Below are 13,284 nucleotides of genomic sequence, written 5' to 3' on the forward strand. Positions count from 1 at the left end.
ATGAGTTTACATGTGCCTGAAAAGGGCATTGAGGCTATTTGTATATTCTACTGTTCAAATTAAAACCATAATAACGGTAAAATCCTTTGAAAATATAAGCAAACAATTTCGTGACTGAACAAAGGGAAATTAGATACATACCGGTTTATAAGAACATAAAGTTTCGTATCAATCTTCACAAGGTACAGTAGACCTGCGTCCTTCTTTCTGTTTCTAATCAGCTTATAAAATCATTATAAAATGATCGTGTCTCATTACATTGTTTAATACTTATCGAAGGAAATTTAATAAAAGTTACTTTATAGTTTTGTCTTTTTAAGGAGTTTCAAATGACGTTTGAAAAAAAATTCAAATTTACCAAAGATAAAGCTGAATGTCAACGTGATCAACGGCAGGTCATCACTATAGTAAATTATGCTATATAACAAGAGAATTCGAACAAACCCGAAGAAAATCGAGATTTGCCGAAAGTTACTGATCTATAGAATTCCCATCACTGTATATGCTGTATACTTGTGTATACTCCGGTATACATACTGACATTGTTGAGGTTAATTAATATCAAGTATATACTTACTTATCAGTGAGTTTTCAGTTGTACATAATAATGGAATATATCAAATGAGGTTAATAATTGGATTAATATTACAGATATCTTGTTCTAAGAAGGAATCAAATATTTTTACAAATGGATATTGGTGAATTACTCTCCTACAAAGTATGTTTATAGTGAAATGATATGAAACTTACATTGTTCTTAAGTTTCACTAATCTAATATTAACTTTTACAGCCACCAAATACCCCAAAAAGACCAATTGCAGGAGAAGATGATGATGAAGATGAATGGGAAAATGCTAAGAAACCAAAAAGGGTAATCAAAACTCCTTATCACCCACGTCAAAGACAGGCAAAGGAAGTTGAAGTTACACCAGTTAGAAGTAGTGAACCTCCTACACCTATTAGAGCTGCATTACCATCACCAGCAAATGATGTGGTTGAACCACAGTTGACAGAAAAAGAGAAGCAAGATATTCTGAAATATGTAGAAACAGAAGCACCTGAAGTAGAAGCATTAGATGAAGCAACACTTAAAAGAATGATCTTATTATTTGAGAAAAGAGCACTCAGAAATCAAGAAATGAGGGTAAAGTTTCCTGATCAACCAGAAAAGTATGTTATTTTTAAAGTAGGATAGATGAAGCAATAAATTTCATGTTCAAATCTAAACTGAAACACACTTTTAACAGATTTATGGAATCAGAAGTAGAATTACATGAAACACTTCAAGAGCTTCATGTTGTTGCTACTAATCCAGATCTTTATCCATTGATGGTAGAGTTAGGTGCTGTTCCTTCTCTGCTTGAATTACTATCTCATGAGAACACAGATATAGCAGTTGGTGTTGTAGATCTTTTACAAGAATTAACAGATGTAGACATTTTACATGAGAGCCAAGAAGGTGCAGACACACTTATTGATGCTCTACTAGAGCAACAAGTCTGTGCTCTTCTTGTACAAAATTTAGAAAGATTGGATGAATCAGTCAAAGAAGAAAGTGATGGTGTTTATAATACATTAGGTAATGCATTGTTAATAAATTCGAAATTATTATTTTTGAAAGGATAATAAAATATATGTATTCTTTTTAGCTATTTTTGAGAATCTTTTAGAATTTAGGCCTGACTTATGCATTGATGCAGGAAAACAAGGATTGATGCAGTGGTTGTTAAGAAGAATCAAAACAAAAACACCATTTGATGCTAATAAACTTTATGCTAGCGAACTTTTGTCTATTCTTTTGCAAAGTACACCAGAAAACAGGTTACTTCTTGGTGAACTTGATGGAATTGATGTGCTACTGCAACAATTAGCAGTATGTCTGATTGTATTTTTTTTTTACTATTTTTTATTTATTTTAAATCAGTTGGTAATTTTTACCACTTTCAGTATTATAAACGGCATGATCCTCAAACCGCTGAAGAACAAGAAATGATGGAAAATTTATTTAATGTACTATGTTCAAGTCTAATGGCAACTGTAAATAGAGATAGATTCTTAAGAGGAGAAGGACTACAACTTATGAATTTAATGCTACGAGAAAAAAAAATGTCAAGAAATGGTTCTCTTAAGGTACAGATTAAAATACAATGTAGACAAAGTATTAATAGATTATATCATATTCCAGGTATTAGATCATGCAATGAACGGTCCAGATGGCAAAGATAATTGCAGCAAATTTGTGGATATTCTTGGATTAAGAACTATATTTCCTTTATTCATGAAAACACCAACAAAAAATAGGAAAAGGATGCTAACTGCAGAAGAACACGAAGGTATATATTTTTAATTACTTTCTTGTTTATAACAGTCCTATGATATTTTAATCAATATTTATTTTTCGTAATAGAACATGTAGTGTCAATTATAGCAAGTATGTTAAGAAATTGTAAAGGGCAACAGCGTCAAAGATTATTGAGTAAATTTACTGAAAATGATTACGAGAAAGTCGATAGGTTGATGGAACTTCATTTTAAATATCTTGAGAAAGTGGAAGAAGTTGAAAAAAATACAAAAGAAGATGAAGATGAAGAAGAATCGTACCTGAGAAGGTTAGACGGCGGGTTGTTTATTTTGCAATTAGTGGATTATGTATTATTAGAAGCGTGTACTGGTTGTCCACCACAAGTGAAACAGCGAGTTACGCGAATTTTAGCTCAAAGAAGGGCGTCCCTTAAAACTATTAGGCACATCATGAGAGGTATACTTCTTTTTATAAAGTATATTATACATAATAATTGATCTTTCATGGGTTCATTTGTTATTTTATCAGAATACGCTGGGAATCTTGGCGATGCCGGCGATTCAGAATGGAGAGAAACAGAACAACAACATATATTGCAATTAATCGACAAATTTTGATGTAGATTTTTCAGTGAAAATTTAAAAAAACTGAATTTCTTCACTATTTTTAAATTTTTATCAAAAGTAATAGCCTCGTTTGACATTAATTCTTAATAAGAATGTAAAATACATGATATGACATTTTTTTTATATGTAGGAACTACAAAAAATTTTGTAAAAAAAATTAAATGTGTCTGTTACATATTAACTGTTATTTAACTATTTGAAGTATGTGCTTTATCAAACTATACATTGATCAGTTGTTTTATTTGTAGTGTAATTCTGTGTTAATTAGTTCATATTACTCCATTTGATTATTAATGCTATGGTGTTCAATAGCACAAAACTTGACTGAAAATTTATTGTTGGTTCATATCAAAGTATTTTCCATTCGCTAATGAAATATTTTAGAAAGATATCGTAGATCTATGTTAATAAAATGGGTGAAGATAAAGTGATGATTTCAAGTCATCGTTCATATCATGTCAATTTTGCACAAAATAATCTCAAGTTTAGCCTACATTGTACAACCATACGAATCTGAAGATACTGTTTATAATTTACGAAATTACTACGGTGAAATTTTATTGTCGGACTATTTATGGAAGAGATACTATCGTAAGAAGTTTGGTCTTTACGAAAAATTTGTCGCCAACACTGGTTGCGTGCAGTACTTTCAAAAATTCAGCGATCGTAGCAATGTATTCCATTGTCAAAAGTATTTTTCTTATTTGGTGTTTATCGTTTGCCAGGTAAGTACAAATTTTATTCAAACTTTTTATTAAACATTTTAAATGAACAATAACGTGTCGTTATACGGTACATATATAGAAAGAAAAACCATACTTTATGGTTCATATTTATGTAATTTTATTATGAATCACTTGATAAATTTTTTTTAACAAGTAAAAAGATACGCGCGATTCCTCTCGCTCATCGTAACCATGATGATCTAAGCGAACGCATGCGCCTTCACCTAATATATGTATACTCGATCGTGGCTCCGTATTTTCTTAGTTTCGTAGCAACGACAATTATCCATGTAACTTGGTAGAATCGAGAAGACACGTTTAATTAATCTAGTTTTAAATTTATTTTAAATCGTGTGTTCAATACGTGTTCCTTGCTTACGGGTGAGCTTTCTACCCTTCAACACGGTACCAAACAGAAATGTTGTTATGATACGAGGAGTGGGAAAGGGGGGTCAACGCTCGGTGAACGATCGATCACGATTGGTTTATCCGTGCGACTCTCGGCCAATCAGAGCGCGTGCTGCGCCCTTACACGAAAGTTTGCTGCACGAGAGATGCCAGTTTGCTACTGCAAGCTTCAGAGGTGCGGTCGTTAGTCGCGTAAGCCGGTTCGCGGTGTTTTCGCTGATCTTTATTTCACGTTTGTCGCGGCGTGTGAATCAAAGACAGTAATAAACATGTCAAGAAGGAACAATATTCGTACGTGACACGAGTGTTAATATTTGTGCCTCATCTTTTATTGTGCTGTAATGACGACCAGGCAAAATCGAAGAAAACTATATTGAGAAAAGTGTCGATTCCTCGAAGAAGCAGCCACGGTATGTCACTTGTCAGTTTCATCCCTTATTTTGCGATTTATTTGTGGATGTTATCGATTGATACTGTGCTTTGGAGAGGAACAACCGTACGTGCGTATTATAAAAGCGTGTTCGTTAACACGAAATTTTTATTCATAAATTCGAAACAGAATTATGGGTAATTTCGACGTTCGTGACAATTGGGTGATTTATACGATTTCACTTTAAGAAATGTGCATATATTTATTCTGTTCTATTCATCCGTTTAGTCAGAGTAAAAATAGTGAAGAAAATATTCATAAAAGTCAGCATCCTCTGCTACCGCCATTTATAACATCGTCACGTATTCATAATTACCGCTTACCCCGTTCGATTCCGGATCGAGTTTCGTTGTTACAAGACTACCAAAAGTCTAAGGGAGATCATTTACATCGGCATAGTTTAATCAATGCTGGATTAAATTTAGTTGTACGAATATCTTTATGTGTTATAGTTAATGTTCATTTTCCTACGGCGTTAACTCGTTTCTTACATAGGATTCCTAAAATAACCATTTTTTACGATGTCGTTAAAATTTGTACTAGCTTTCTTCATCTTGAAACGAGTTTCTCGTTTCTTTAACCCCCGTAAAAAGTGCCCCCGGATATCGAGTGACCATGCTCCGTGTCGATTTGATATATCGATCTTCGATTGTTGTGCGATACTTCTCAACGAGGATTAGCATTTTGGTGAGTTGTTAAGCTATGATAAAATAAATAGTTTCAAATTTATCTTGGAAGCTTATTTTCGCGATTTTAACGCGAATTCTTTGAATAACGCGACACGGAACTAGCTGTTCGTAAGGTTTCTCGTTTGGTAATTTCAACTGTCGTGTAGGGTCTTTACGCCTGAAAGCCAATTTCATGATCGCGTACCTGCTGCTACGGTGTGACGTAACTTTGTTACTTCCGATTTGTTGTTACGTGCACGTGCCACGCAGCAACGTTTGTCACGTGTTCTATTGCTGGAGCAATGCTACTAGTTCCACTATAACCTATCCAAATGTGACTCGCGTTGCTCAAGGCCATTTTCGTGAAGTTACTGTTAGCGCAATTTTGTTATATGCATTGACTGTTGCTAGCGATAGGAACGATACCCGAAATCGATACCATCGATTTTAGCTCGTTAAATGCGATACCGTATCGAACAGATCGGATAAAATAAATATCCATTTAATACCTAGCGTCATCTGTATATCGATATTTTCTAATTAATATTAAACGGATAAACATTGTTTTATGATTAAAAAACACATTTGATATAAAGAGGAATGACTATTGGAAATTTTCAAACTTCCCGCGTGGACGAGTTTCGAGACTCGATGGGCATCGAGATTTCTCGCGTATCGATTTAAATTCACGCATCGACGCGTTCAGTATAAATTGATCACAGTGCACGTAAACGTGTATAAACGTTTTTAAACGAAGCGTTAACGAATTTTTAGAGAAGTTTATCGTGCATCGATATTCGCGCGAGAACAAAACTCTGAATTAAATTGAAGCCAATTATCTCGAAGTTGAGTTACTTCTTCTCCTCGTGGGACGGTGGCAATTGTTTTTTCTAAATTACTCATGTGGGTTGATCACGCTGCACGACTGCTCATCGTTGAACGAGGAATTAAATTACAAATCATATGTTTGAACGATATAAAGTAATTCTATCATTTTAAGCCATAGAATTTCCCTTATCTCATTTGTACCACGATATACGACTTGAATTGTATAATCATTGTTATCCATTGTTAACACAACATTTTATATCTTGTAGGAAAGAAGACTTGATATAAAGGTAACTGAAAATAGTCCCGTTAATTTATAAAAGCTGTAGAGGAAAAACAAAGAAAAATTTGCGGTTCTAATACGGAAAGTTTAATCCTTTTGCCGTGGTTTATCGATTTACGACGGTGCAGAACACACGCTGGTGCATCACTATGAATGCTGCAGACGACGTGTGACCTTGAACGAGTAGCTCGCGAAATCCAAATAGAGTCCGGGAAAACAAACGCAACGTTTCACCACTTTACTGGTCGGCCCTAATTTAGCATTCTACTACTTAATTCTTTACAGTTTCCTTTCCGATAGAATTTCTCTCATTTCCCAAAGATTCACTTCGATATCGGTATTAATATAAATATTCGTTGGTCCTGCAAAATTAACAAACATCAAGTGTACGTCAAAGTTTGTCAATTTCCCGCAGTAGCAATGAATATTTAGTTTTATCAAAGGATTCGCTAAGTATCCGCAGTTGTTTGCAAAAGGCCGTGTAACCAGCGCGTTGCGGATAAATTGAAATACTTATTTAAGGAGGATCCAATTAGGTTGCCATTCCTGGAATTGCCGCGGCCAGGTTTACGCCATTATCGATCAAACTGTCCCAGATTCGCGAATTCTTCGTCGTTGAAGCGTTCGTGTATAAGACCGAAGCTATCTCGTCAGTTTGTACACGAAACTTTCTGCTTTCAGTCGAACCAGTCGACATAGAAACCCTTCTTTTTCCTATTTTCCTTTATTTCTTTTGTCAAGTCTTTTCGAAGTTCTAATCGAGAGATATTGCAACTTTTAACTTTAGAATTAATTTATATTGCCCACGTATGTGTGGCAATCGTCGCCTATCAATTTAGATTCGTTAGTAGCTTCATTGTAATTGCAATATTTTCATAGGAATACGATGTTCTCTTAAACGGGCCTCAGAGGGTTAAAAAGCGAGCATTCTCGAGGAAGATTTGGAAAGCTCGTTTTCCTCGAAACTGAAAGTAATTCGAGGTCTGAAAAGCGTCTGGAGTCGAGTCAATTATCCCGAAGTGGTCGGAAATCGAGTGTACTGAAGGAATCTCTCTTACGAGTGACTTTTCTCCACTCCTCCGCCGCACCCGGTAGCAGAGCATAGATTTTTTTCTTCTCGTCTGCTCTCCGAAAGGCTTGTACGGCCACTTAAGTCGCGAAAATGCTGAGCGTGCTGCTCGAGATCGATTCGCAAACGCGCCTGCCTGGAACGTGTAAGCTGCTTTCGCGAAATTTACGTTAATTTTTAGGTCAGATTGAAAACCGAATCGGCGTTTTCCATCGAAACATACCATGGATGGTCTCTCATCACGAAATCGTTCGTGTATCCTCCTTTCACGGTGAAATTTCCATAGAATTGAACATTTCGTGCAACAATGAGAGATCTTTCACGAGCCTTAGTCTTTTGTTGCTGTATCTTTCAATGAAGATATTTTCAGTTATAAAGGCACATAGATATGTCGATGAGCTTTCAATTTTTAATCTTACTAAGACGGAAAATTATACGAAATTTCCCAATAAGATAGCTCTTCTATTAGACTCCGCTCATCTTTCTTCGAGGAAGGTTTACAACACCGAAGATGAGCATAATCATACTCATTTCTATGCTTGCATCACATCTCTACATCAATCCCATTGAATAACGCGTTTTCGACGTAATCGTTTTCCCGCTTCTGCAAGAACCGCGTTGCGCACCGCGCTTCCGTGGGCAGAATCGTGCGCGCTCTTCAAAAACAATCATTTGCATACACACACTGGTCGATTATGTCATCGTCGCTCGAACGATCTTATCTTTTTTCACCGCGTTGCCGTTAAGACGTTGTTTTTTTATTCTACTCAGGTGTATCGCGCGATCGGTTAACGCGTTCGACACCGACGACGCATGCTTGCGAGAAGCAAAATCAACTCATTAACACTTTTTCCTTAGAAAATTATTTGCAATTGATAAAAGGAAAACCGTTCGAACGAAAGCTAAATACTGCAGCAACGCATTCGACTTTACACTGTAAAGGCATTGTAACGCGTTACAATACACCTCTTTGTGCCACGATCGTTGTTAACAGAAACATCGACACCTTTCATCGCAAAGAGGTTCGAACGATCGCCTCTCCCTGTTTCCCATAATTAATCAAACGATCAGGAAAATGCAGCAGCTTGCCTGGAGCGTTGCTAAGGGACTACGCGCGTCTTGCAAAGCGATTCCAAGAAGAAAAGCTGGACGAGCAAAAGCGGTTTCTTGCCAGAAGCCACGGTTAAATCGTTGTTAGGGTGACGATGATGCATTTCGAGTCGCGCGGCTATGCAAAACAGCGCGAATCGGTTCTCTTTGATGTAGAAAGTCCACGAGAACTCGGGCAGGACCGTTCACTTTCGCAGTGGATTTCTACACAGTAGATTCTTTGTGCTTCTTGTCCTCTATTTATGTCGGTTAATCACGTGAAAATAGAAATTGGAAAAATTAACGCGTTCCAGTGGACTGTTACCACTTTTTCACCAGATAGCGTCGCATCGTCGATTACTGATTGATAATAGATATAAATTTTCAACGATCAAATTTTAAGATCGGATAGGAAAGAGTCGAAAGTCTTGGTAACATCGCAACGTGGTCGGGTCAACAACCTTAAGTGTTGCGAGCATAACGTTGTGATCATGACACGAGATAAATTGGCAGTAAGCATAGCTCATAATCGCGGCAACTGACAGCGCATCGTCTTCTAAGGTCTTCGCTCTACAACACGCGACACGAGAAACACGTACGAGCCGATAACGCTCACGAAAAGATGAACACGAGAGTATCGGCAAACACTCGGCGCAAAGTTAACTTCCTTATTTGCAATTTAATCGTCTGCGTCCCTCCTAAGAATTCGCTGTTATATTTGGAAGTGTCGTAGGAAAAAAGTTAACGATGCCCGACGACACAGTAATTTGGCAAATGATTGGCCATTTAAAGGGAAAAAGGATGAGATTTTGGCCCGCGGGAGGATGTTTTGGCGATGGCGGCCGTTGCGACGAGACGGTTTCATCGATCCATTCACTCTCACTGCCGTTTACGTGGCCCAGACCTCTCGTTTCCACTTCTCCCCTTTCTTCTTTTCTCTTCTTTCCTTGCCCCGGCAACCTGCTACCTTACACCTTGCTCTCGTGCCTCCCACGACTCATTTCCGCCTTCGTTTTTCCTTACAGGACCGTTGCTTCTCTGTTCGGCAAGAACGCCTTTGCCCATTTTCCATTCCGTTTAAAGGCTTTCCCTCGCCGAGAGAATATCAAAAGAGGAAACGCAAAGTGGATTTTTCATTTTTCATTTTTCGAAAATGGTTGACCTACATTCGTTGAGATTTCCGTGCGGGCTAGCTTTCGAAAACGCTTTGTATTCAAGCGACGCGATTATTTCGCGACACCAGTCACATTGGATTCGTCCGGAGAAATTCATTCGTGTCACTTATGACGTACGAAATAACGACAAGGATATGCAAATGAGACGGAGAGAAAGAGGATGGTGGGAAAATCGCGAGAGAGCTCCGAAAGATTGATTTAACAAACGATAACGAGGAAAATTTCAGACGACATTTCAATTTCTATACGGATTCGTTCGAAGAGAATTTATTAAAAGGGAAATACGGTTGATTTTTCGAAAGCTGGAAAGGATTGAATTAAAACGACCGTGAACGTTGGATCGTTTCAGCGTGAGATTTATGCTCGAGATAATTGTAAATCGACCATCAGGTAAAAAGGAAGGAAGGACGAAGTTTAGATGAAAATTAGTATAATCGTGCAAACGAAGGACGAGGCGTTCTTGAAGAGGAAAAGCCGCGCCTTCTGACGGAAACTCGAAGGTCTACGGTGTTCTAATGAAATTGCAGCCTCGTTTCGATAAGTCATCCAACGATCACCGCTCCAAGCATTCACCACACCCTTCTGAACTGACCCAGAAATGGAAAGGTGGGCGCGCCAACCCTAGACGATGGTATCCTTTGAACTTTACCGTCGATCAACCGTGAAAACGTAGGATCAATTTTTATACAGGACAATATAAGTACCCTACGTATGCGTTGCTACGAATAAACAAAACAATTCAGAATTTTCGTGCAGCTGGGTCTACTAAATCGTAGATCTACTCCGCATAAATATGACAGAAATTTGTGATTCTGTTTGCGGTGCAGAATGTAGATATCCAGTGCACTCGATTCGATGCATCTACCACGCGATCTATAGACGGTGCAGTGTCGCGAACGAATCCGAAAATAACGCGAGTTCCTGGCGGTACTTCAGCGGTTCGTCCGTGTCCGAGCATCGTTATTAAATATTGCTCAAAGTTTACTGAATCGGACGTTTCACAAGCGGCTACCAGTTTTAATCCGTCATCAATCAGAACCGGTGCCAAACGAAACTTAACGTTGTTTAAACGCGAAACTTTGTTGAATTTTCATTTCAATTATTTGTGAAAAGGTAAAAAGTGTTTTCCAGCAAATGGAAAACTCGTTCCTTTTGGAGAGTTCAGTTAAAATGTTGATTCATCTGATAAGTAGTTGGGAAAGAAAATATTAACCCTTTCCCATTACCTCTACCCGTTCCTTTCTCTTCCATCTGTTCGATGAAATTGAGCGATTCAAGGTTTCTTGTTGACCAGGAAAACTCGAATTTTAAATACAATGACTGGGTGAAAATTTGTTTGGAACGGGGAGTGGAAGTGTTTCTGGTTAGTTTCTTATCCAAACCGTCTGGATCAACTCTGTCGTCTCGGTTAACTTTGTCGAAGTGTGTTCCTCCGGTTCGATCCGCGTCTCCGTGTTCTCGGAGAGGACGAAGCGGTCCGCTCGGCCGGCTCCGGCCAGTGTCGTTGGCGTTCGAGCAGTGCTAAGAATACCGTGGCCAGCCATATTTGGCAATGAGACCGCGTGGCCGCTCCGCCTAGCCCGCGGGAACACGAAAGGGAGAGCCGCTTCTCTTTTCGGGGGCAGAAGAAGCGCACAGACACGCGTTCCGTCAAACCACCTTTCAATTTACATACCTTTTTACTAATCGTTTCGAAGACCGATATATTATAAATACTCGAAATCATCGAACTTACTAAAGACACTAGAAATCTAGTTTTGTCCGTCTTCTCTCTTGGAAAGAATAAAAAGAAAGTAGCCGAAGAGGAATCGCTGGGTCATCGAAACCGATGGAAATCGCGTTTCGCCACGACACGCTTTGAAATCGGGCCGAAAAATCGGTCCAATATGCACGGAGGAGGAAAGCCATCGGGAGAATCTTTGCGAAAGGAAGGATCAAGAGGGAAAGCTAATAACCGCGGAAGATACAGGCCTATGATTAATTCTCCTTTTAAACGACAGACAATCTCTTGATTGCAGATGTAATCGGGCGCAAAAGCGAACCGGATGTAACGGACCTGGTGAATGAAAGAGACTCGTCCTCATGAGACGAGGGATCGATTCGAAAATGCAGGCACGTGCAATTGTACGCGTTTTGTAATCCAATGAACGATAAGGTTGCAAGGTACACGCGTGGGTCGCGGGTGAACGCACGGATTTGCGCAACAATTATCCGCAGAAATTTTCTTTTCTTCCACGAGGAGAGCACGTTTTATAGGGAACTTGCACGATAAAAGGGATTTTACAACAAACATTTGAAAATAGGTCGGAAAATTAAATTTTACTCTCAGCTTTGCACTACATTCAGCTCTCTTTTTAATCTCTGCCAGTAATGTAAAATTCATGAAACCTGTGCTAAAACGGTTAATCCGTTAAATAAATTGAAAAACAAGCCGGAAAAGCCTTTTCCTCTGGTACCATTGTATGCAAATCAGCTAATGGACACACGGGTTACACGTGGCGTTGTCTGTTGGCCAAAAATGGCAGGAAAACAATGTCCTGGTCGGTGATCGCGTTGCAACACGAATTTATACGTGTTGTTCGACACGGAAGAACCTGACTATATTTGCGCTGCATATATGGGCCCCGTTAGACGATCCTCGAATCTGAATAGACGTCGTCGCCGTCGTCGCCGTCGTCGTCGGGGCAGACGCGGAAAAACGATCGGTTATATGCGAGAAGAGATCGTGCGTCGACCGCAGCTCGCTGACCCTAATAACCTCGTTGCCTGTTCCCGACGATCAATTAATTACCACCTAATTGGCGTTGAAGCGCCGGTATCGTCGCGATAAACCTGTAACGTTGTAAGCGTTAGGTACGTGTCGTCCCCTCTTTGCTAACGAAAACCATCCGCCTCGACTAGCAACCGCGTTATACAGTGTACACTTTTCTCTTTCAACGCGGAAAATAACGTGTCAGGCCATGTTTTGGAACATTCAACAAGCACGGGTTACCTACGGAACATGCTGGTGTAGCTGTACAGAAATTAATATCAATCTCGAGTGGAGGGAAACAAATTTTTCATGTAATCATCCTCGAGCGCCCTCGGCTTTGGAACGATAAACGACACGTGAAATGAAAAGTAGGAAGGGAATTTTTTCGTGAAATCTAATCTGTTGAAGCGGGACAGGAGAAACACGGCCTCCGTGTGCCCTTTCCGATATATGGCCTCGTGTTTATGAATGAGAAGCATTATGCATGTATCAGGTGTAGCGATTTATACACGGTATCGCTGTGGACATGCTTCGCTGTACGTCTACAGTCTACACAATTGAAAATGTTGAAAAGATTCAAGAAAATTCTACTATCTAGCGTTTCGTTCAGGACCTTGAACACTGCATTTCCTGCGTTTCCTACATTTCTCTTTTCTTACTCACGATTCGTGTTTCCTACTTCACAGTCTAATTCCCTGTCAGAAACCGCTACCGTTCAGCCTACAATTATGCCGGTCTCTTAAGCTGAAACTCAATTAAATGAATTTTATCAGAAAATAAAATTGTCGGTAATAAAATCTGGCGTTCGCTCTCGTCGATGGCATCTCGGAGGCGAAGTTGCAAATAGAGATTCCCGGAAATTCTCTTGAAAGATCCTATGGCATCGCTCCATGGCGTTGCTAGACGAGCATTCGACCAAGAATCCGCC

General features: G+C 39.0%; 2 protein-coding genes across 5 annotated transcripts in view; both read left to right on the forward strand.

The window, feature by feature from the left end:
• Positions 1-458: 458 nt before the first annotated feature.
• On the forward strand, positions 459-3,356 carry LOC114877336 (beta-catenin-like protein 1). 2 transcript variants are annotated; one of them, XM_029189782.2, is made up of 9 exons: positions 459-550; positions 652-718; positions 792-1,171; positions 1,249-1,580; positions 1,651-1,874; positions 1,949-2,131; positions 2,187-2,334; positions 2,409-2,759; positions 2,832-3,356. In XM_029189782.2, exons 2-9 carry the CDS (start codon positions 689-691, stop codon positions 2,918-2,920), a joined length of 1,737 nt encoding a protein of 578 aa, XP_029045615.1. In that variant the 5' UTR covers positions 459-550; positions 652-688; the 3' UTR covers positions 2,921-3,356. The 2 variants fall into 2 exon arrangements, with proteins under 2 accessions (XP_029045615.1, XP_029045614.1); XM_029189781.2 differs by having other exon boundaries at positions 497-583.
• Positions 3,357-4,208: 852 nt separating this feature from the next.
• The window catches only part of LOC114877349, a 29,743-nt gene continuing 20,667 nt past the window's right edge, over positions 4,209-13,284 (forward strand). For 2 of the 3 annotated variants that reach the window (XM_029189827.2, XM_029189829.2), the window contains exon 1: positions 4,209-4,472. The gene's annotated coding sequence lies outside the window, so the exon portion shown is untranslated. Of the gene's footprint in view, positions 4,484-13,284 lie in introns of all 3 variants that reach the window. The other variant, XM_029189828.2, reaches the window with a different exon arrangement.

This window comes from Osmia bicornis, chromosome 6 (assembly GCF_907164935.1).
Source record: "Osmia bicornis bicornis chromosome 6, iOsmBic2.1, whole genome shotgun sequence".
Taxonomy (NCBI): Eukaryota; Metazoa; Arthropoda; class Insecta; order Hymenoptera; family Megachilidae; genus Osmia; species Osmia bicornis.